The 21,204-nt window shown below is 39.0% G+C and overlaps 1 protein-coding gene across 9 annotated transcripts in view; it reads left to right on the top strand.

Moving 5' to 3' along the window:
* Positions 1-20,746, top strand: part of CCDC91 (coiled-coil domain containing 91) — a 319,501-nt gene extending 298,755 nt beyond the window's left edge. For all 9 annotated transcript variants that reach the window (XM_074936086.1, XM_074936059.1, XM_074936124.1 and 6 more), the window contains one exon: positions 19,102-20,746. In XM_074936086.1, the coding sequence (XP_074792187.1) occupies positions 19,102-19,254 (153 nt within the window). In that variant the 3' untranslated portion in view covers positions 19,255-20,746. The remainder of the gene's footprint in view (positions 1-19,101) is intronic.
* Positions 20,747-21,204: the final 458 nt, after the last annotated feature.

Genomic DNA, 21,204 nt, shown 5'->3' with positions numbered 1-21,204 from the left:
TTAAATAGATGATTAAACTGAACATTTTCAAAAATCTTTTTTTCTTTTCACTATTTATGCTGCTTATTTACTTTTTGTACTTGACTCTTCAAAAATAGTTGCTTTCTTTCCAATTAAGCACTTAGCTTAATGCTTGAGTGTCTTGATATTATGATTCATTAAATCTTTTTTTTTACACCATTTAATTTCTGACCTAAACTACCTGACAGAGCACTCTAAATTCCAAGTGTATTTTTTTCCTTAACTGGATTTTTTTTTCCTATGGAGAACTACTTCAAACATGATACTTCATCCAGGTAAAGAACTGCCTTCCATTTGAGGATGAATGTCAGCTGGTGGTGGTGGTTTGAATCCAAGCTGATTCTTGGAAAGGTACAGGTTTGATCAGTCTAGTAATACCAAGGGGAAGCTTTCTTTGAGAATATGCTATAGTTGCGTAGTTCAGGAGTCTCTGCTGGCTGGCATCCTCAGAAGCAATTTGGAGTTGATTAGAGTCCTTGAAGTCTAAAGCCTGTAGATTATTATTTTTTGCTTATGGATCTTTTCTCCTGCTCTGGAAACCTCTCCTGTGTTGTCATGAATGATGACCTGCTGAGAGCCACAGGCACTCTATCTGTTTATGTTTTAAAACTAGGAGGTCTTTTCTTTGATGACATTGTTGCAGCTGCAGCTTTATAGAGTGCTTCCCCCACAGCTGCACTGAACTTTGTTTCACTTTGGCAAGAAACACTCCCAATCTTGCTTTTTCAATAAAAAGTAAATATTACAATAAAAATGGTGCTGCTTTTGCTTGTGGCTACAGTCTCACCAGTGCTGAGAGAGGAATCCAAAGCTCAAAGTGATCTCAAAAATACAAATGTCTCATAGATGAATAATAGAATTTATTTTGCTGTTATCCAAATTTTAGGGCTCGGACATCTTGTTTTAATACACATGCAATTCCCCCTTTGCAAAGGTTGGCTGACCATAGATTCACTGCAGCAATGAGATTTTGTTTTTTTGGCTGAGCCTGAAACCTAATGTGAACCCAACCCACTTTTATTCTTTGAAGGGATCTAATATGTAAAGAGATGGTTGAGGCATTTTCTGTGGTCTCATGCAATCTTATGCCTGCAAGTATACTATCTTGTGCTATGATCCTGTCCGATCTTACAAGCTAAGCATGGTCATTCCAAAGCCCATAGGAAACACCTAACTGTCAAAGTGATGCTGTTGATTTAGGTATTCTTCCTTCTAAGTTACGTCAGTACTGAAACAATGCCCCAATATGGTGTTAGGGGTCACTTTGCTGTTTACTTTTTGGTACGACATAACATTTACTTGGCACTGGTGAGGCCTCAACTGGAATACTGCGTCCAGTTCTCGGCACCATACTTGAAGAAAGATGTGGACAAATTGGAGAGAGTCCAGAGAAGAGCCATACATATGATAAAAGCTTTAGGAAAACCTGCCCTGTGAGGAATGGTTGAAAAAACTGGGCATATTTAGTATTGAGAAAACTGAAGGAGCACCCGATAAGTTTACAAATATAAGTGCTGTTATAAAGAGGACAGTAATCAGTTGTTCTCCATGTCCACTGAAGGTAAGACAAGAAGTAACAGGCTTAACCTGCAGCAAGGAAGATTTTGGTTAGATATTAGAAAAAACTTTGAGTATGAGGACACTGGACTAGGCTTCCAAAGAAGGTTATGGAATCGCCATCATGGGAGGGTTTTAACTACTGGTTAGACAGTCACTGTCAGGGACGCTCTAGATATAGCTTAGCCCAGCAGTCTGGCCTAGATGAACTCTCAAGGGGCTTTCTGCCCCTCTATTTCTATGATGATGTGGTCAAGCGAAGATGCCAGACACTTTTTGTGAAAGCAGGGTCTTAACACCAATGTCATGGCTGTATTCTGACTTAGGTAACTAAATTATGCCACCTAAAATTGTCCTTACAGTTTGAGTTGAATATAACATTCTTCCTCATTTCACTTCCTAATCTAAACTGATGATGCTGTTTTGCTATGAAACTGTTAACAACTGCCACATTTTATCTCCAAGTCAGGTGAACTGTGAGTACAATAAATACCTTATGTATATTGGAGGGTTAATGTGATTTTTAGGTAATACTTGTAAACCACTTTGAGACGAGGTGATTAATGCAAAGGAGTAGTAGCATTGTACAATGGTGATATGAATTATGTTGTGATTGCCAAATCCTGGATGATATTTCGTGATTCCTTTACTTAGTATACAGCTCCACTGGAAGTAAATAATAAAACTATAAAGTAACTTGTACCTTTTAGCTTAGTGTATTTCCTGATAACTCTCATTTACACAATAATAAAATAAATCATTATAAATTTATCTTTGCTGTTTGCTTTTCAGTCAGGAATAGTGATTCCTATTATTTAAATAAGATGATGTCATTATGCCAGTAGAATTATTGTAACACATCTGTGTGAGCATGACTCACTGTCAGCCAGTCAGATTACTCAATTTCTCCATTTCATTTGCTAATGTAATTTATTTGTTTAAATATACTCAAGGAAAATGCAGATGCAGTACCCTGAATGCATTATCCTCCTCTGACTGTATTTGGATTGTAAATTGACACTGATCAACAGAGCAATAAAAGTCTTCAGGGGGTTTTGCAGACTTAGCACCCAATCCTGCAAAGTGCTGAGAACACTCAAGTCCCATTAACTGCCTCAATAGTTCAGGGCCCTCAGTATTTTGTAGGAGGGATGCTCCAGAGACGTCCTCTGTGACCTTGGGTAAGTCACTTAGCCTTCCTAAGCCTCAGTTCCCTATCTGTACAATGGAGCTAATAGCACTGCCCTATCTCACAGGGGTGCTGTGAGGATAAATACATTAGGCAGTGTGGGGAGCTCAGATACTATAGTGATTGGGGTATGTAAGTACCTAAGATAGATAGAAAAACAGGAGATGCTCATCCCCTTAATTTATGTCTGTCGCAATATATAATGTATAACATATAATGCAATTCCAAAATGGCAACGATGTTTTTATTATACATTTCTGTTCGTTTTGAAATTTATTTTATTGTGGTTGTAAATAACCATTGCAACTTTATTTACATGTGTCCAAAAGAAAAAAATAGGAATTAGTTTTACTAGGACTCAAGTGTGAGAAATATCAGGGGGTAGCCATGTTAGTCTGTATCCACAAAAAGCGTGTTAGTCACTAGAGTAGATATGGGGACAGAGTAGGCAACGAGGTTTGCTACAGGGATTGGTTCCTGGGTTAGTGTTTCTGTGGTGTGGTATGTAGTTGCTGGTGAGTATTTGCTACAGGTTGGGGGGCTGTCTGTAAGCGAGGACTGGCCTGTCTCCCAAGGTCTGTGAGAGTGAGGGATCATTTTCCAGGATAGATTGTAGATCGTTGATAATGTACTAGGGAGGTTTTAGCTGGGGGCTGTACGTGATGGCCAGTGGTGTTCTGTTGTTTTCCTTGTTGGGCCTGTCCTGTAGTAGGTGATTTCTGGATAACTGTCTCGCTCTGTCGATCTGTTCCCTCACTTCCCCAGGTGGGTACTGTAGTTTTAAGAATGCTTGATAAGATCTTGTAGGTGTTTGTCCCTGTCTGAGGGATTGGAGCAAGTTCGGTTGTATCTTAGGACTTGGCTGTAGACAATGGATCGTGTGATGTGACCTGGATGGAAGCTGGAGGCATGTTGGTAAGTATAGCGGTCAGTAGGTTTCCGGTATAGGGTGGTGTTTATGTGACCATCACTTATTTGCACTGTAGTGTCCAGGAAGTGGATCTCTTGTGTGGACTGGTCCAGGCTGAGGTTGACGGTGGGGTGGAAATTGTAGAAATCCAGCCCGCAGCTAAAACCTCTCCAGCACATTATCAATGATCTACAACCTATCCTGGAAAACGATCCCTCATTCTCACAGACCTTGGGAGGCAGGCCAGTCCTTGCTTACAGACAGCCCCCCAACCTGAAGCAAATACTCACCAGCAACTACACACCACATCACAGAAACACTAACCCAGGAACCAATCCCTGTAGCAAACCTTGTTGCCCACTCTGTCCCCACATCTACTCTACCAACACCATCAGAGGACCCAACCACATCAGCCACACCATCAGAGGCTCATTCACCTGCATGTCTACTAATGCTATATGTGCCACCATGTGCCAGCAATACCCCTCTGCCATGTACATTGACCAAACTGGACAGCCCCTACGTAAAAGAATAAATGGACACAAATCAGACATCAGGATTGGTAACATACAAAAGCCAGTAGGAGAACACAGCAATTTTCCTGAACATTCTAGAACAGATTTAAAAGTAGCTATACTTGAACAAAAAAACTTCAGAAACAGACTTCAAAGAGAAACAGCAGAACTAAAATTCATTTGCAAATTTAACACCATTAATTTGGGCTTGAATAGGGACTGGGAGTGGCTGACTCATTACAAAAGTAGCTTTGCCTCTCCTGGAATTGACATCTCCTCATCTATTATTGGGAGTGGACTACATCCACCCTGATCGAATTGGCCCTGTCAACACTGGTTCTCTACTTGTGAGGTAACTCTCTTCCCTTCATGTGTCATTGTATAATGCCTGCATCTGTAATTTTCACTCCATGCATCTGAAGAAGTGGTGTTTTACCCACAAAAGTTTATGCCCAAATAAATCTGTTAGTCTTTAAGGTGCCACCAGATTCCTTGTTGAAAGTGTGAGAAGTCATTTTTACTGGAACTTGTATAATCTAGGTAGTGTTATTCTAAATAGCCTATTACTAGTATTTGTGTTTTTCTTCTTCTTGAAGTGGGAAGGAAGCCGGAAATATTGAAATGACACTGAGGGCAGGGAGGAGGGTGTTTTTAAGGCTAGGATGATTGGTCCTGGTAGAAATCCAACGCTGCCAGTTCGAGCCCTGTTTTTGGAGTACCTGTGAAGAAACCTGAACTTTTACCTTTTCTAGTTCAGCAGCTTTTGTCAGTATATTTTTTAAATCTCATCTCATGTGCCAACTCAGAAAATCCCATGCTCTAAAAACTCATCCTGTGAGCATGGTTGACAGGTCAGTTGCTGCACTTTAGGATCATAGTCCCCATATACCAGAGAGAAGGGAAGGGCCAGCCAGTTCTCTGTGCGGTGTTCCCTTTCCTGCCACCCTTGCTCTAGGGATGGCCATATGGGGTAAAATCGTGGTATCATTGAAGCCAATGGCAAAATTCCCATTAACTTCAATGGGCCCAGGATTTCACACTATAGAGTGTGGGTTGGGCTCTTACATGCTGACACTGCAACATCATGATGTAGAATCACAATTGTCATATTGCAGTTACAGTCACCTGACCCAGAAATACTTCTGGTTTTCCAACTTTTAGTAGATACGTGGCTGGATTGTGCTTTGCATGCATAGCTGTAGATGGTGTGCAGTAGAGTATGAAATGTTGAATATGGTTACAACTCTCTTCATCAATACATTGTCACCCCACATGTGTCTACTTGCGTATTCATTACAGTAAAGGTGCACATCAGGACATACATGCCTCAATGCTGCCCTCCATTGCTGAGAATAAGCTGTTGTGTATCTTGGAAAGTTTGCTACTGTGTATACACATCACTGTAGCTAATTTTCCAGAATATAGAATATTGGAGGGTTCAACTATACACAAAGTATGATATCCTGAATCCATTTAAGTTGATCAGAGCTTTGCCATTGACTTAAATGGGGCCAGGACACACCCACAGGATCTACTACAAACTGTTCAGAAGTAGTAAAATAATTGAGTGTTCATGCCTGCTCTGTGCATTTATTATATCACAAGAATATGGTGTATATTAGAATCATAGGACTGGAAGCAAGACACGAGAAGTAATTCTTGCACTCTATTCTGCGCTGATTAGGCCTCAACTGGAGTACTGTGTCCAGTTCTGGGCACCACATTTCAGGAAAAATTTGGACAAATTGGAGAAAATCCGGAGAAAAGTAAAAAACATGATTAAAGATCTAGAAAACATGACCTATAAGGGAAGATTGAAAAAACTGGGTTTGTTTAGTCTGGAGAAGCAAAGACTGAGAGGGGACATGATAACAGTTTTCAAGTAGATAGAAGGTTGTTACAAGGAGGAGGGAGAAAAACTGTTCTTCTTAACCTCTGAGGATAGGACAAGAAGCAAGGGGCTTAAATTGCAGCAAGGGCGGTTTAGGTTGGACATTAGGAAAAACTTCCTAACTGTCAGAGTGGTTAAGCACTGGAATAAATTGCCCAGGGAGGTGGTGGACTCTCCATCACTGGTGATTTTTAAGAGCAGATTGGACAAACACCCGTCGGGGATGGTCTAGATAATATTTTGTCCTCCCTTGAGTGCTGGGGATTGGACTAGATGACCTTTTGAGGTCTCTTACACTTCTACGAAACACTGATAACTACTCTCTGGGAACGGTTTCCAGTCAGTTATGCACTCGCCTTATAGTAGCTGCATCTAAGCTGTATTTCCCTAGTTTGTTTATGAGAAGGACATGCAACCTTTAGTATCAAAAGCCTTACTAAAGTCAAGATATACTACGTCTACAGCTTCCCCCATATCCACGAGGCTTGTTATCCTGTCAAAGAAAACTATTGGGTTGATTTGACAGGATTTGTTCTTGACAAATCCATGCTGACCGTTACTTATCACCTTATTTCTTCTAGGTGTTTTCAAATTGATTGTTTAATTATTTGCTCCATTATCTTTCCAGGTATTGAAGTTAAGCTGATTGGTCTGTAATTCCCTGGGTTGTCCTCGTTCCCCTTTTTATAGGTGGGCACTACATTTACCATTTTCCAGCCCTCTGGAATCTCTTCCGTCTCCCATGACTTTCTGAAGATCATTGTTAATGGATCAGATATCGCCTCAGTCAGCTCCATGAGCATTCTAGGATGTGTGTCATCAGGCCATCATATTGTTCATATGTTCCCTTTTTGCTCCATTTACCTTACAGAAAATTTGTGTTCCACTGCAGCAATATCTTAAGATAATATTATAGAGTGAGTGTATTCTATTTGTTGCTTTCCATCTTTACCTTATGTTTTATGACTAAAATAATTGAGGAGGCTGGGCTAATGGCTGGCAATCCTAGTGGTATGTTTCTAGCATTTGGTTTAGCTATTTTCAGTATAAATTACAATAATGAAATCCCTGTCTTGCTTGTGCCATCCCCCAAAACACCTGAATATCCAAGGATGGTCTATCTCTCTAAAAGCTTGAGAATACCGTAGATGGTTGTATGAACTCTGCTTTTTAGAAGTTACACAAATGTCTTGTATATACATCAAACAGAATTTCCCTATGTATATGTAAAAGCTACAGTATGTATAACTTCCTACGCACAGGAACTCTATCTTTGCAAATGCTTACTGGATCACATTTTCAAGGATTATGTAAAGCCTGATCCTGTCCCTTTGAAGTCAATGTCAAAGCTCCCATTGACTTCTGTGGTGTAGGATCAGGGCCCTAGAGAATAATATTTTCTCAGAACAGTCACAGTCAAGCTAAATAATTTTGTTTATATATCGTAGGAGGATGAAAAACACTTCAGTACAGTCATTTATTGTAGAGAAAATTGGCTGGATTTGCAACATGGATAAAGGAAAGGATAGATAAGAATTTGAATAACAACTGGAAAGGAAAGTACATTGACCAATTAGAAAACCAATGTGTTGCTTCTGATTTGTAGCAACAAAAACTCTTAAAATGCATGATCATTTTTTTCTTCTGTGTTAATTTACCTCATTCAATCAGAGCTTTAATGTCTGATTTAAAATTCAGGCACTGTGTAGACTTGACATGAAAGAAAATTAATGTAAGATCATTCTACTTTTGGTCAACACTTTCATGTGTGGTAAAGTTGTCAATTTTCTAATCGCACAAAACCAAACACCTTTGCCCCACCTCCTTCCCCGAGGCCCTGCTCATGCCCCGCCCCTTCTCTGAGGCCCCGCCCCCGCTCACACCATCCCCTTTCCCTCCATTGCTCGTTCTCCCCCACCTGCACTCATTTTCACCAGGCTGGGGCAAGGGGTTGGGATGCAGGAGGGGGTGATGGCTCCGGCTGGGGGTGCAGGCTTTCGGGTGGGGCCGGGGATGAGGGGTTTGGGGTGCAGGAGAGGGCTCAGGGCTGGGGTGGGGGGGTTGGGGTTCGGGAGGGGCTGTGGGGTGCAGGCTCCAGGAGGGAGTTTGAGTGCAGGAGGGGGCTCAGGGCTGAGGCAGGGAGGTGCAGGGTCTGGGAGGGAGTTAAGGTGAGGAATGGGGTTTCGGCCTGGGTCAGCGGGTTTGGGTACAGGCTCCATCTGGGCGGCGCTTACCTCAGGCAGCTCCCGGTCAGCGGCGCAGTGGGGCTAAGGCAGGCTCCCTGCCTGCCCTGGGATCGCGTGGCTCCTTGAAGCAGCTGGCTTGTCCCTGCACCTACTAGGCAAGGGGCCAGGGGGCTCTGTGTGCTGTCTGTGGCCTCAGGCACTGTCCCTGCAGCTCCCATTGGCTGCGGTTCCTGGACAATGGGAGTTGCAGAGCCAGCGTTCGGGGCAGGGGCTGCGCACAGAGCCCCCATGGCCATCCCTGCACCTAGGAGCTGGACATGCTGGCCACTTCCACCAGCCAGACTTTTAATGGAGCCACCAGGGTCCCTTTTCGACTGGGCGTTCCAGTTGAAAACCGGACACCTAGCAGCTCTATGTGTTGGACATTAGACCATGATCCTGTAAAAAACAACTGTGGGGCACACCCTGCAGTTCTATAATATAGGTATTACTGGTTCTAGTGGTATTTCCTGTTTTAGGTATAGGGACTATCTCAAAAATCAGTGAGCTTTTTAAGTGTTCACTGTACACATGTTAGTAACTTTAATCAGGTGAATAGTCCCTTTTGATTGAGTGAATTTGCATGCATGTGTAAATGTTTGCAGGGTCAAGGCCTTAATTTGTAAGGAAATGCTTAGCACCCATGGGCTAACATTTTTTCACAAAGCGATTATTTCATATCTGATCTTTCAGTGTTGGTCCTCAAAGGAAACCTGCTAAAAATCATGGACTCATCAGGAACACTGGTTTCTTGGCTCATTACAACATTTTGTAACATACACCTGCCGGCTAACCCTCAGTGGCCCACTTTAAACCCCTTTTGCATAACAATCTAACTCTTATTGTCCATTTCATTTCAAGTGGACTCCTACAACATGCCTTAGCTCTTATGCTTAAGTCTGTCCCAACTCATTGAGCTCAGACACTGCTTCCAACCCAACACCTGAAGAAGAGCTCTGTGTAGTTCAAAAGCTTGTACCTTCCACCAACAGAAGTTGGTTCAGTAAAAGATCTTACCTCACCTGCCTTGTTACTCTTATAAAAATAGAATGTCAGAGATGCCTAAATATTTATGTTTGTTTCTCTTTATAACCAGATCAGTTTACTAAAATAAACTATGGTAACTCTTCCAAATTGCACTGTACAAAAACTAAGTTGCTAAGTCAGAATTCCTGCTTCATCTGTAACAGGAATGCCCATGTTCCTGAACTAGTGTCTAGAAAATAAAAGAAAGTTGTGTCAGTTGAAGTATTATGTATGGAGAATAAAAAGGTTGCCCCAGAGCTGGCCAATATGTTTCCCCGACTAGATTGCTTGGATATTTTTGTTTATTTTTGTAAATCCCATTCTTCTCTTTTTGCAATCTTCTGGGCAGGCCTGTTACCATTTTTAGTTCCTTTGTGCACCCAGTGTAGCTTCCTTAATTGAAAGCAAATTTTCCTCTTTGTATGAAGAAGGAAAATTAGTGTTTTCTTACATTCCTGTGTTCAACTGGGAGACAGAAAAGTTTCTAAGAGGGTTGACACAGGGTGTTTTCCCACCACCTTCACAGTCTAGGCAAATCTGTTTTAAAGATGTCTCCAACATATGGTATTATTTTTAATGGCCTCCCTGATCAAGTGCAAAGCATAAAATCCTTCAGGTTTAGAAGTTGCAGCATTATTTATTTAAGGGGGAAGAAACATTTTCATATGGCAATATAATTTGTTAAACATAATTTTTTTTCCAAGCGGTTCAGTCCTGAACACTGATGGTTTTCTAATGTGTAGCAGATACAGTATGAATTACAGCCATGAAGAACCTTGTTTTTATATACTTAGAAAGTGTTATCAATAGTGGAAATTCACAGGTGGACAGACAAAAATGTCCTGTTCTGGGATTAACTGCAAAGTAAACTCTGCTACACACATGTGCCATCTGGATCTATTTTCGTTTTTGCACATTATGGAAAAGGGAGGAAGTAGTCCATTGTTTTCTCATCCAACTCATAGATTTGCAGGTTCCTCAAGGTAGTAATTTTTCATATGCTCTATTTAATATGCTAGGTTGTTGGGTTTTGTTTAAAAGCCCTTCTGTTGAATCAGTGGGGAGCAGTTCATATGTTAATGCAGTGGGAAAGCTTTCTGAGCCCATAATTTTAGTAGAGAATATAATTATGTGGTTGAACTTTTCCAACTACAGGGCTTTTCAGCACCATGACAGACTCATTCACTAGTGTGGGATAGTGATGAAAAACTATACAATTATAAAAATTGTGCCAAGCTCCTCAACTATAATTGATTTTTTAGTTAAGGAATGATACCTCCAACTCAAAATATGAAAAGATGCTTATAAATCCACAATTACAGTATAGTGTTCTGCTGAACAGTTTGGCATCTATAACCAATTCATAGTACAGTACATGCAAAGAATCTTAAGCAGTAAGATGCAGCAGACAGTGGGTTTCCAAGGGATTACTGCACACTTTGTGAATTGTGAGACACAATGCTGAAGGGCAAAGACTTCAGCCACCCAAGAAGAATCATAACGTCTCAGAAATGCACTGCCTGGATTTTATTCCTGTTCAAATAATGGAAACTACAAAGAAAATAAGTAAAATTGATTAAAAATTGCAACTTTTAAAAAATTAAGAGCAGTGAGTAGGTATCAGAGAGGTTGAAAAATATATTTTAGATAAAAGCCAAATACTACTGCTAGGATGGATGAATTCATTCAAAACTGTACTGTCAAAATATGGCATTACTTACAACAAAGAAGGCTTGTCCCTATTACAATAAAATAGATAAAATTCAATAAAAGATTATAACAGTTTAATAACACCATCCTGTGTGCAATCCAAAACCCACTGACAAAGATTTCAGTGCCTATGTTTAAATAGTGCCTTTCGTCCCAAACTTTCTCCAAGCACTTTGCCAACATTACAAACAGCTATTACTCCACTCAGCACTGAAATGTAGACACTTCTGGGTAGTATGTCACCCGTTTTCACAGTGAAGAGTGACACTAGAACAGTTTAGCTCAACATGTGAAGACTATTGTATACAATAGAAACTACAGGAGAAATTTAGGGAGGCAGAATGTGATTACCTAATTTGGAATTTGGTCAGCATATTAGTAGTGACATCCTTCCTGTTGCAAAAAGTCTGATGTGATCTCTAAAGACTACAAGCAATCAATTTTTCATTATGTCTGAGCGATTGCACCTCAAGCTGCACAATGTCCTTTTAACACTATCCAATGGTGGGCCATGGAGATTGAATACTTGCTCAGAATGAAGAATGCCACTTATACCCCAGTTTAGGAAACGCTTTATGCACATATTGAACTTTAAGAATGATCTTAAATTAATCCATGTGCAGTAAAGCACTTGAGAATATGCTTAACTTTAAGCATGTGCCTTCGTCCCACTGATTTCAGGGGAAATTAAGCACATGCTAAATGCTTTGATGCATAGGGATGGACTTAAGCAAGCGCTTAAGTATTTTGCTGAATTGAGGCCTTAATCCCCCCACCCATTTCCAGTAGTACTCTGTTTTCCTTGAAGGTATGCCATCCAAGTACTGACCAATCTCTGAAAAGTTAAAACTAGTTGATTAATATGAAAAGTAATTCCTAAGTACTTTCACACATAAGTGGTAATTTAGCTTACTATTTCTTGTGGGGTTACAATAATTGTTCCAAAGAAATGGGGCAGCTGCTAAGTATTCATGAAATTGTTTTGAAATTATCTGAAAGTCCATATTCGAAGTGCATTATTAATTATCTTTTGCTAGTCACTTGGTATTTACTATATTAAAAATTCCATTAATCTAGTCAGGGAGCAGAAACAATAGCATGTAACCAATCACACATCACGAACAAATAGTTAATAGTTTAAAAGTGAACAGTTTATGGACATCCAGTGTAGTGACATTTGTTCATATAAACTACTTGGATATTTTTTCCGGTAACAAACATTTGGAGAAATTGAGATTAGTTTGCAAAATATGTGTGACCTGAAGGAGCTAAATTTGCACTGAGAATTATTCACAGCACAGATTCAACCAGCTATAGCTATACTATTGAAATGTCTTTTTACCAATGAAAATAATCACTTGTACTTGTAAAGAAAAAAGAAACAAGGAGAAATCTGCAAACATAAGAACTGCCATATGGGGTCAGACTAATGGTCCATCTAGCCCAGCATTTTGTGTTCTGAATATAGTTGGCTTTTCTGAGACCAATTTTTAAAAAAAAAAACTCAATAGTGGTGATGAGCATAAATTCATACATAATTGTTTCTGGTTAATTAATGTTTGATTTAACAGAAGTAAGTTGGTAAGGAATGCGACTCAAAAGCTAATGAGAAGCCACCTGCAAATAGTAAATAAGATCTATACATGTTCCCCTCCATTTTCAACTTGTCTAGTTAAGGTTGGGAAACATTTTCATTTTCACATGCTCATAACATTCATTGTGAGGGCTGAAATTTTCCATGCTTCATCTTTGCATGCATGTGACTACTACTTCTCCTCCCTCCCCCCAAGAGAAAGGTGATGTTTTATCCACATCTCTTAGGTTATGTTTGAAGACTGTCACAATGATTGTATGCAAAAGATAGAGTTGAGGATACACGTGCTACCTTAACTTAGCATTTATTGACCACTGACAGTGAAATCCTTTCCCCGTTGAAGTCTATTCCAAAATTGGTCCCACTGACTTCAGTGGGACCAGAATTTCACCTGTAATCTTTGGTTCAGGCTTAAAATTTTATTTTGCATTTGATATATATAACCTGCTACAAACTAGTTACGCACAACATGTATGTGCAATAATACTTGGTTCTTCCTGTTCTTTAGTAATTTGAAATTCTTAATCAGGTAGGGAGGCCTTCGATAGAGAAAGCAATGGAGTATATTTCCTGTCAGGAACTCTATTAAAGGGGGAGGAGGATCGCAGCATTAAAAGTATGCATGTTCTGTGATTTTTATGTAAAGCAGTAGAAAGTATTTTCATCCTGGGACATCAGCCATGTAGATTTTCACACAGTTTTATGGTAAATTTGAAATGAATGACAAGCAAATACACTAAGAAGAATTTTGTGCTAAGAATAACTTTAGAGTTTGGTTTAAGCTATGTATTTTAAGTGATGCAAAATAGTAAGATGGATCAACACCAAATAAAATAGAGCAGCTGGAGCCAGAACAATCACTTAGTGGCAGTATTATATGTTGCCATCTGTGGGCCCCAGGTTTGATTTGCCGACTCAATCGCTTGATTCCAAGGCCAGGATTTCTGCCGAGGCATCATGCTCATCCTCTGGGCATGCCTCACATTGCTCAAAAGCAAATCCTTGTGTGTGGTCAAAAAGTGATGTAGATGACTCCACAGGGAGTTCCATCCAGTCATCTTTGGCCAGTAGGATGTGGAATCATATTGGGGCCTCAAAGTTAGGGTGAAGGTTAAAACAGAAGGAAAAAACAGCAGCTGAATGTTTTTGGAATGTGCTGTTAGAGTCAGCTAATTTTTGGAAACTGAAGGGCTGTGGTTTGTTGTGGAAACTCCAATGGCAAATGGCACCTGATGAGTCAAGAAACAATGTTGCTATGGCTGTTAATTACAGCCAAATTCTCAAAGGGTGCCACGTATGTACATCAGAGAGAAGAACTGAGCTCTTAAGTGATTGTCATATGGTCACAGAAGTTCAAGAAAAAAGGACTTGGTAAAATTTAAATGGTGTTGGTGAGTGTCAAAAAAAAAAAAAGTGCTCAGACAAAACGATAATGCAAGGAGTGTGAGAGAGATTTTGTGCAAACAGTACCTAATTAATAGCTCTATCTTAAAAGAAGGCAGCGCTGTACAGAACCAGGAGACTTTGTGCCTGATCATTTTCAGTTGTAAGCAGAAGATAAAATGCTCCTCGGTATTAATCATGGTGGCAATATCTCTCCATGCTGTTGTAATTCCAGATCATCAAGCTCATGCATTTTTCAGTGTCTGCAGAATTAGAACTCTGGGGCTTTCTTGGGTGGGTGAACACTCAAGCCCAAATAGGTGTTATTCATACTGACCATATTTGCATATGAGTCACATTCAGTCTGTGAATTTGCCAGATGCCCATTTATTTTTATTTAAATAATGAGATCATTCCATGAAGTGAACATAATCTAAAAATATAGAGGAAGGACTATTTAGAAAAACATTCAAAATGATCTACTTACATATTTTCACATTTCATATATATATTTCACTAGCAGAGGCGCAGTGATGTTGAAAGCACTATTTATTAAAATTTGTTTGAGTGTGGATAACATTTCATTAAGCAATATATTGTGTAACAAAGCTGCTTGTTTTTTTTTTCCTTCCTGACCTGTTTCTACATTAAAGGAAATATTCTCCTCTTGAATGTACTTGAAATATATACCATTTTCAAAGCCAGCGTCATTTCATTATGCTTCTCATGTTATAAGAGGAAGCTAAGTGTTTATACACAGTGCTTTGTCATTTATGTATCATGAAAGAGTTTAAAAATGTAATGTTTAATGGGAAGGCAAAGCTAATACATAAACTGAGCAGACAGGAGACAACTGAGTTTCTGATCTCTTATTTTACTGAGTTTACATAAACTTTAAAACTTTTAACAAGCAATAAACTTTCCTTATGAAAAATGGTGACTAACTAACCCGACAGAAAATCCCCAAACATATGGCTAATTCACCTGAGACTTTTAAAATCTAAAGCCTCTATATCAAAAGCCAAAGAATTCTGAGTTTGTTCAAATGCACCCAAACCACGCCATGCAGGAAGTGTTTACATTAATGCTTCGTGAAATAAATACATTTTCAAGTACACAGTTTGAGATTGCTGCCTTGGATAAGAAAGGTAACACCATTGTGTCACAGATCACACATCTGGAGGGCTGCTTTGATTTACATGAAACAGAATCTGCACAATCAGGCTGAAAGAAAAGATGGGGGGTGGAGTTTAGCTGAATAACTTATTAAAGGATAGGCTATAAGTGTACACGCGGTAATGTGGAGTAAAGGAAAAACTGTTAAAAATGGGTTTCACACTTAGCGTATCCAACTGATATGTCTACCAGACAGAGCAGAATATGAGGACCTAGTGATCTTTCTAGAGAAATGGGTCCCAAATGTTCTTTGCTAGTCATACCAGATGATCCTATGTAAATTGAGCTATAGCTCCCCTTCCTATGGAGAAACCAAGGGCGAAGATAAGAGGCACAGAAAACTTCTGCAAGTTTCCCTATGAAACGTGCTCTACAAAACATTTTCTTGAAGGCTTGAGGGAGACTTCAGAAGAGGGGGGAACCAAGACATTCCAACTATACAGACTATCAAAAGGACACCTCCAGATCCACAGAGGTATGAGCTGTGAGAGTTCCTGCCTTCATATTGCTCCCTGGTTCACCCCGCCCCCACTAACCACTGCTGTTTTGAGGATTATGTTGCTCTAGGTTAGGCCCACCCGCCCACGCTCTTGCACACCTCCAATGGCTTGTCTGTAACGGGTGTTATCAAACTATATCAGCAGATCTTTGAAATGCACTTGAACCTGATCTGTTTGAAAACCCCTTTTAAAATATGAGCTAAATTCAGATCTCTCGGCGTGTGGAGAAGTGGGATCTGCACTACCAATGAGAAGGACAAAAAGTTTCTTAACAGCTGGTGATGTGCATGATGCAGCAGAATGAGAGGAATTACATAGAAGCTGATTTAAGATACTGATGGAGAGATTGAGGAGGGCATAGCTTCTAGGAAGAGGGATGTAGTTTGGGTGTGGCTATAAGAGACATTGAGAGCTGCTGAAAGATGACACTGTGTGAAACAGTATTTCAGCAAGTCTCGTTTGCACTGCAAGACAGTATAGGGAATAGCAGTGAACAGATTCATGACAACCTGTACATCTACCATAGTTCATTCAGTTACAGTTGTAACTAAATCATAAAGGCTTTTTTCAAAGACAAGTGAGGCAGTATCATTGGGCTGACATAGCACTATGTATTAAAATAGAAAAGCTGTTATCTATTAGAATAGCCCTCATGCAAACCTTTGTGATTGCATTATGGCAACTGATGGGTAGCAAACTGTCTAAATACATACTCTGAAACATACCACAGGATCTGAGGTTTTTGTTGAAAGCTATAATTAAATCCATGAGTGCTAGATGTGTGGTGCATATAATATATTTTCATAAACCGTGGCCATTTGCAAATGCTAACCACTTAAGGTCTGCCAGGGCCACATGGCCTCATAATGGTATTTTGCTAATATTACAGCTGTATGGGCAATCTGCATGACTGTTAGAAAGCTGATTACAGTTCAAAACCTTGCTTACTCACTGGCGTACCATAGTTTGCCAGATGTGGTACAAAATTAGATTTCTTCTGAATTTCATTACCTACTTCTCTTGAGTGGCATTACTTTACACATCTCATTAGACTTATACCACTACTTCTCACTCTAGCCCCAGGAGTTTATCATACATAAATTCAATTGAAATATGGCTGCCCAAAAGAAGGTTGTGTTGAAAGCATTGCTCTGCTATTATATGATTTGCTTCATATTAAAAAAATTAAGATTTAAATGATAGGGTTTCTGCTATTCATTTTGTTTACTAATAATATAACACTCAGAAGTTCCAAACATATTTTTGTAAACCATGTTACCGTGTCATTCATGTATGTCCTGGCAAATGCAACACTATGGGGCAAATCCTGTCACTTTGCCCCACCCTCTTTATCACAGCGGGCCCTGCCCTCAGTGGAATGAATTATTGAGTTCCCCACAGCCTGGATGGAGGGGAATCCAGCAATGTGCAGAAGAGAGACAGTGAGTGAATAAAAAATGTTTAGTTTACTGCTTTTGCTGTGTTAACCAACAAAAATACATCGTCAAGCAAATTCAAAGTGAAGTGTTCGCAGTTGGTTTCAGTTTCATTTAGCTGTAGTGTTCAATTTGTTGTAGAAGTGGTGTCTTTTATATCAAAACCAGTGGGAATTTTCAAAGACTCTGGGATCATTAGAACAAGTCTTTCATCTGCAGTGGTAATTGGGTTATTCATTATGGGGCCATATTTGTTGGTCTTTCCAAAAAATCAGTCTCCTAGCTGAAAATTATGAGTTTTGTCAATATACTCATTGTTATAAATAGATTTAACTTTACCTATCATTTTTAAAGTTTGTATTTTATCATTTTGAAATTAGCCAGTTGTTTTTCTGTTTTACCTAGAAGGAAACACTGACTTCCAAATTGCAAGTAATCATGAGCAATTGCCGGTGGGCCTAGCTGTCTTTTAACATTTATGTAGAAAATGTTTCCCAAAGGAGGAGAAATCTTTAAGAAACCGTGTAGTTGTTGCTGGGTCAGGTGGTTTTAACCATCAAACCCAGATCAGCAGTTTGGATGTTGTCTGGAACGTCCCTCACCTCTTTACAATAACTATAAAGAAATGATTTTACACAAACAACACAAATAATAATTCTAGTGGATTCGGTAAATAGAATGGTTAAAACTGTATATTAAGGGGGAAATTATACAGTGATATAAATGGTGATGCTTTATTTGACGTCTTTCTGTTAGTGCCTGCTCCTCCCACCCTTTTCTGCTCCTTTAAGTTGCACTGTTTTTGCACATCCACTGAGCACCAAGCCAGTACAAGTATCGCTCTTCTACCATATACAATCTCTTAATAAACCTCTCTTCGGACTATGGAGTGAAATCCTGGCCTCATGGAAGTTTTGCAATTGGTTTCAATTGACTTAAGTGGAGCCAAGATTTTTACCCATCAGGTTCTACCAGTTTACACTGATTTTGGATTTTTTTGCACAGTAGGTATCCAATAAAAGAATACATTTTAAAGAAAAGGTGGAAACTCAGAATGGAATTTTTAAGTGAAACATCTGAGTTCAGATTCCCAGCTGGCATAAACTGATATAGCCCCACTGAACTCAAAGAAGCTCTGCTGATCGATACCACTTGAGGATCTGGCACATTATTGTCAAGGAAGAGGTGTTTCAAGGAACCTAGAATACTACATCAAGAACACAAATATATTCTCAAATCAGGAAGGAGTAGATAAGTTATCCACCATGCCCCTCTGGAAGGAGACAGGTGACTTGGAAACCAAATCCAGGCTGGAATATCACAACTATTTGGTTGTATTTTGGTAACCCTTGTTTCTTTCAGAATTCATTCAGGGTGCAATAAACTTTCATAACACTTTTACAGATTGTTTAAGCAGTATTTAATATTTTAAATGATCTGACTGTACTGTAAAAAAACCCACCTTTACTATCATGTAATTTGGCTGGAATCTGATTGTTCTTTTGAAGGAAATACTGACTAGTCACTTCTGCATCATTGATTATTATCTTTTTAGGAACTGCTAACAATGCGGGGGAAAGGGAATAAAGTGATGTGTTGGAGGTCCGTCAAAGACGGGATGTTCTATTACAAGGGACCAAACCCAGTAATATTGTTGTGTATACCCTGTGGGTAGGCTGACAACTTAAAAGTGCCCAGACCAAGACACTAACCATCTCGCATTTACAGTACTATGTTTGTGTAAGTTTCCCCAAAGTATTTAATAATCTGGACATTTTAATATTATCTAACAAACATCGACAGCTGTTGAATGACTATGGATAGCCATTTATTCATTTTAGCTAGGGGGAATTCATAGATATGGGCATCTGATTAAATTTCATTGTATCATTAAAGTCCTGCATGTACTCAATGCATTTAATTTCAAAATGGTTTTTTTGCTAATTAATTTTTTCTTTTTTCCAACAGCTCGATCAAGTTGTCCGCCAACGTAGCCTGTGTAGTTTGGAACTGTTCCTCTCATGTGCACAGAAGCAATTAAACACTTTAATAAAAGAAGAACCAGTCACTTCAGAGCAAAAGAGAGAAACTGAAAATCTAAACAGCAATGAAAACGTGTGATTCGTGATGCTACAAATCTGTATGCTGCAAATTACAAAATCTCTCTTCTTTTTGAAACATGGAGCTCTATCATTTGTCAAGATTGATCTGAAACAATGTTTAGTAGAAACTATCTGCAGGTGACTTCATTTGATTTTTTTTTTTAATTATTATTATGGGTTTACAATATTAGAAATAAGAAAATCATTGGAAGAAATTCTCAATATTAAACTGTGCACATGTTGTCATCTTTAAAGCCTATTATTGATATCTTAGGCAAATGCAGTGGTGATAGTAACACTGCCTTGTTATGGCTGTTTACAAGAGATGTCAGCATGTGTCCATATAATTTACTGGTATTTTTGACACAGGAAAAGGCTATGATTTGGCCCCTGATTCAGTAAGGCACTTAAGCGCATATGAAAGTCTATCCATATATCCCCCGGTACATGATCAATGCATTGCTGCACTGAGTCATAAGAATGCTGCTGAACATTTTAAAAAAATTGTTTCTGAAGATCAGTCTCCAGCAACGGAAGAGGAATGTTGAAAAATAAAAACAAACACTGCATCTTTTTACACTGAGACAAAAAAGTCTAGAAGTCACTTGTTTTGTAAAAACTAATCTGTGGTGTATATTTCTCATTTCTGTTCTTGAAAGATACTGTGATTCTACAAGTCACTTTTTCTCATTAAAGTGGAACTTCTGTAATTGACTTCAATTATAGGAAATGATACATTTAAAAATGTAGGGTCCAGTGCTGCACTTCTTACTCAGTCCCAATTCCCACTGACCCCAGTGGAAGCCCTACCTGAGTAAGGAATGCAAGATGGTGCCCTTAAAGTGCCTGATTCAAAGCCTATTTGAAGTCAATGAAAATTTGCCCATAGACTTCAGTGTGCTTTGGATCAGTCCTTTAGGCTCTGACCCTGCAGTGGAGAGCATGACGGTGGACTGCTGTGCCTGTGCACTATTGATTGTAGAATTGGGGCCTTAGTTTGTAAGATTTCAGAATCAAGTAACGAAAAATGAGAATGTTGCTCATAATTATGAATGTAAATAAATGATGAGTGGTATCTTACATAACAAGTTAGTGCCTCGGTGGGGAATCATAGACATTTATTCAGTGCAATTTTAATTGTAAGTAGACTTATTTTGCCATTGAAATTAATGAATTTGATTTTACTATAAGTAGAGCTGAGCGTGAACTGAAAAATCCAAAAATAATTTCATTTCAAGTTCACCTGAAGTGGAAAAATTTTGTTTGTTGAAACAAATAAAAAGGTGAAAAATCAATAGCTTCAGATTGAACAAAACATTTTGTTTGGTTCCAAATGATTTTTTTTTTCATTTTGCTTAGTTTTTGGGGTGTTTTTAAACATATTTTTGTTTTTAAATAAATCTAGCTACATTTTATTTTATCTCTGTACTTGGCACTGGTGCAACTGCTGCTGGAATATTGTGTCCAGTTGTGGTGCCCATGATTCAAGAAGGATGTTGATAAATTGGAGAGGATTCATAGAAGAGCCACAAGAATGATTAAAGGATTAGAAAACATGCCTTTGAACTCCATGAGTCTATCACTATATCTATTTAGCTTAACAAAAAGAAAGTTAAGGGGTGACTTGATTACAGTTTATAAGTACCTTAAGGGGAACAAATATTTAATAATGGGCTTTTCTGTCTAGCAGAGCAAGGTGTAACTCGATCCAATGACTAGAAGTTGAAGCTAGACAAATTCAGACTGCAAATAAGGTGTACATTTTGAACAGTGAGAGTAATTAACTGTTGGAACTACTTACCAAGGGTCATTGTGGATTCTCTATCACTGAAAATTTCAAAATCAGCATTGGATGTTTTTCTAAAAGATCTGCTCAAGGAATTATTTGGGGGAAGTTCTATGCCCTGTATTATACAGGAGGTCGGACAAGATTATCATAATGGTACTTTCTGGCCTTGTAATTTATGAA

This window comes from Natator depressus, chromosome 1 (genome assembly GCF_965152275.1).
Source record: "Natator depressus isolate rNatDep1 chromosome 1, rNatDep2.hap1, whole genome shotgun sequence".
Taxonomy (NCBI): Eukaryota; Metazoa; Chordata; order Testudines; family Cheloniidae; genus Natator; species Natator depressus.
This window is presented reverse-complemented; position numbering and strand designations above follow the sequence as displayed.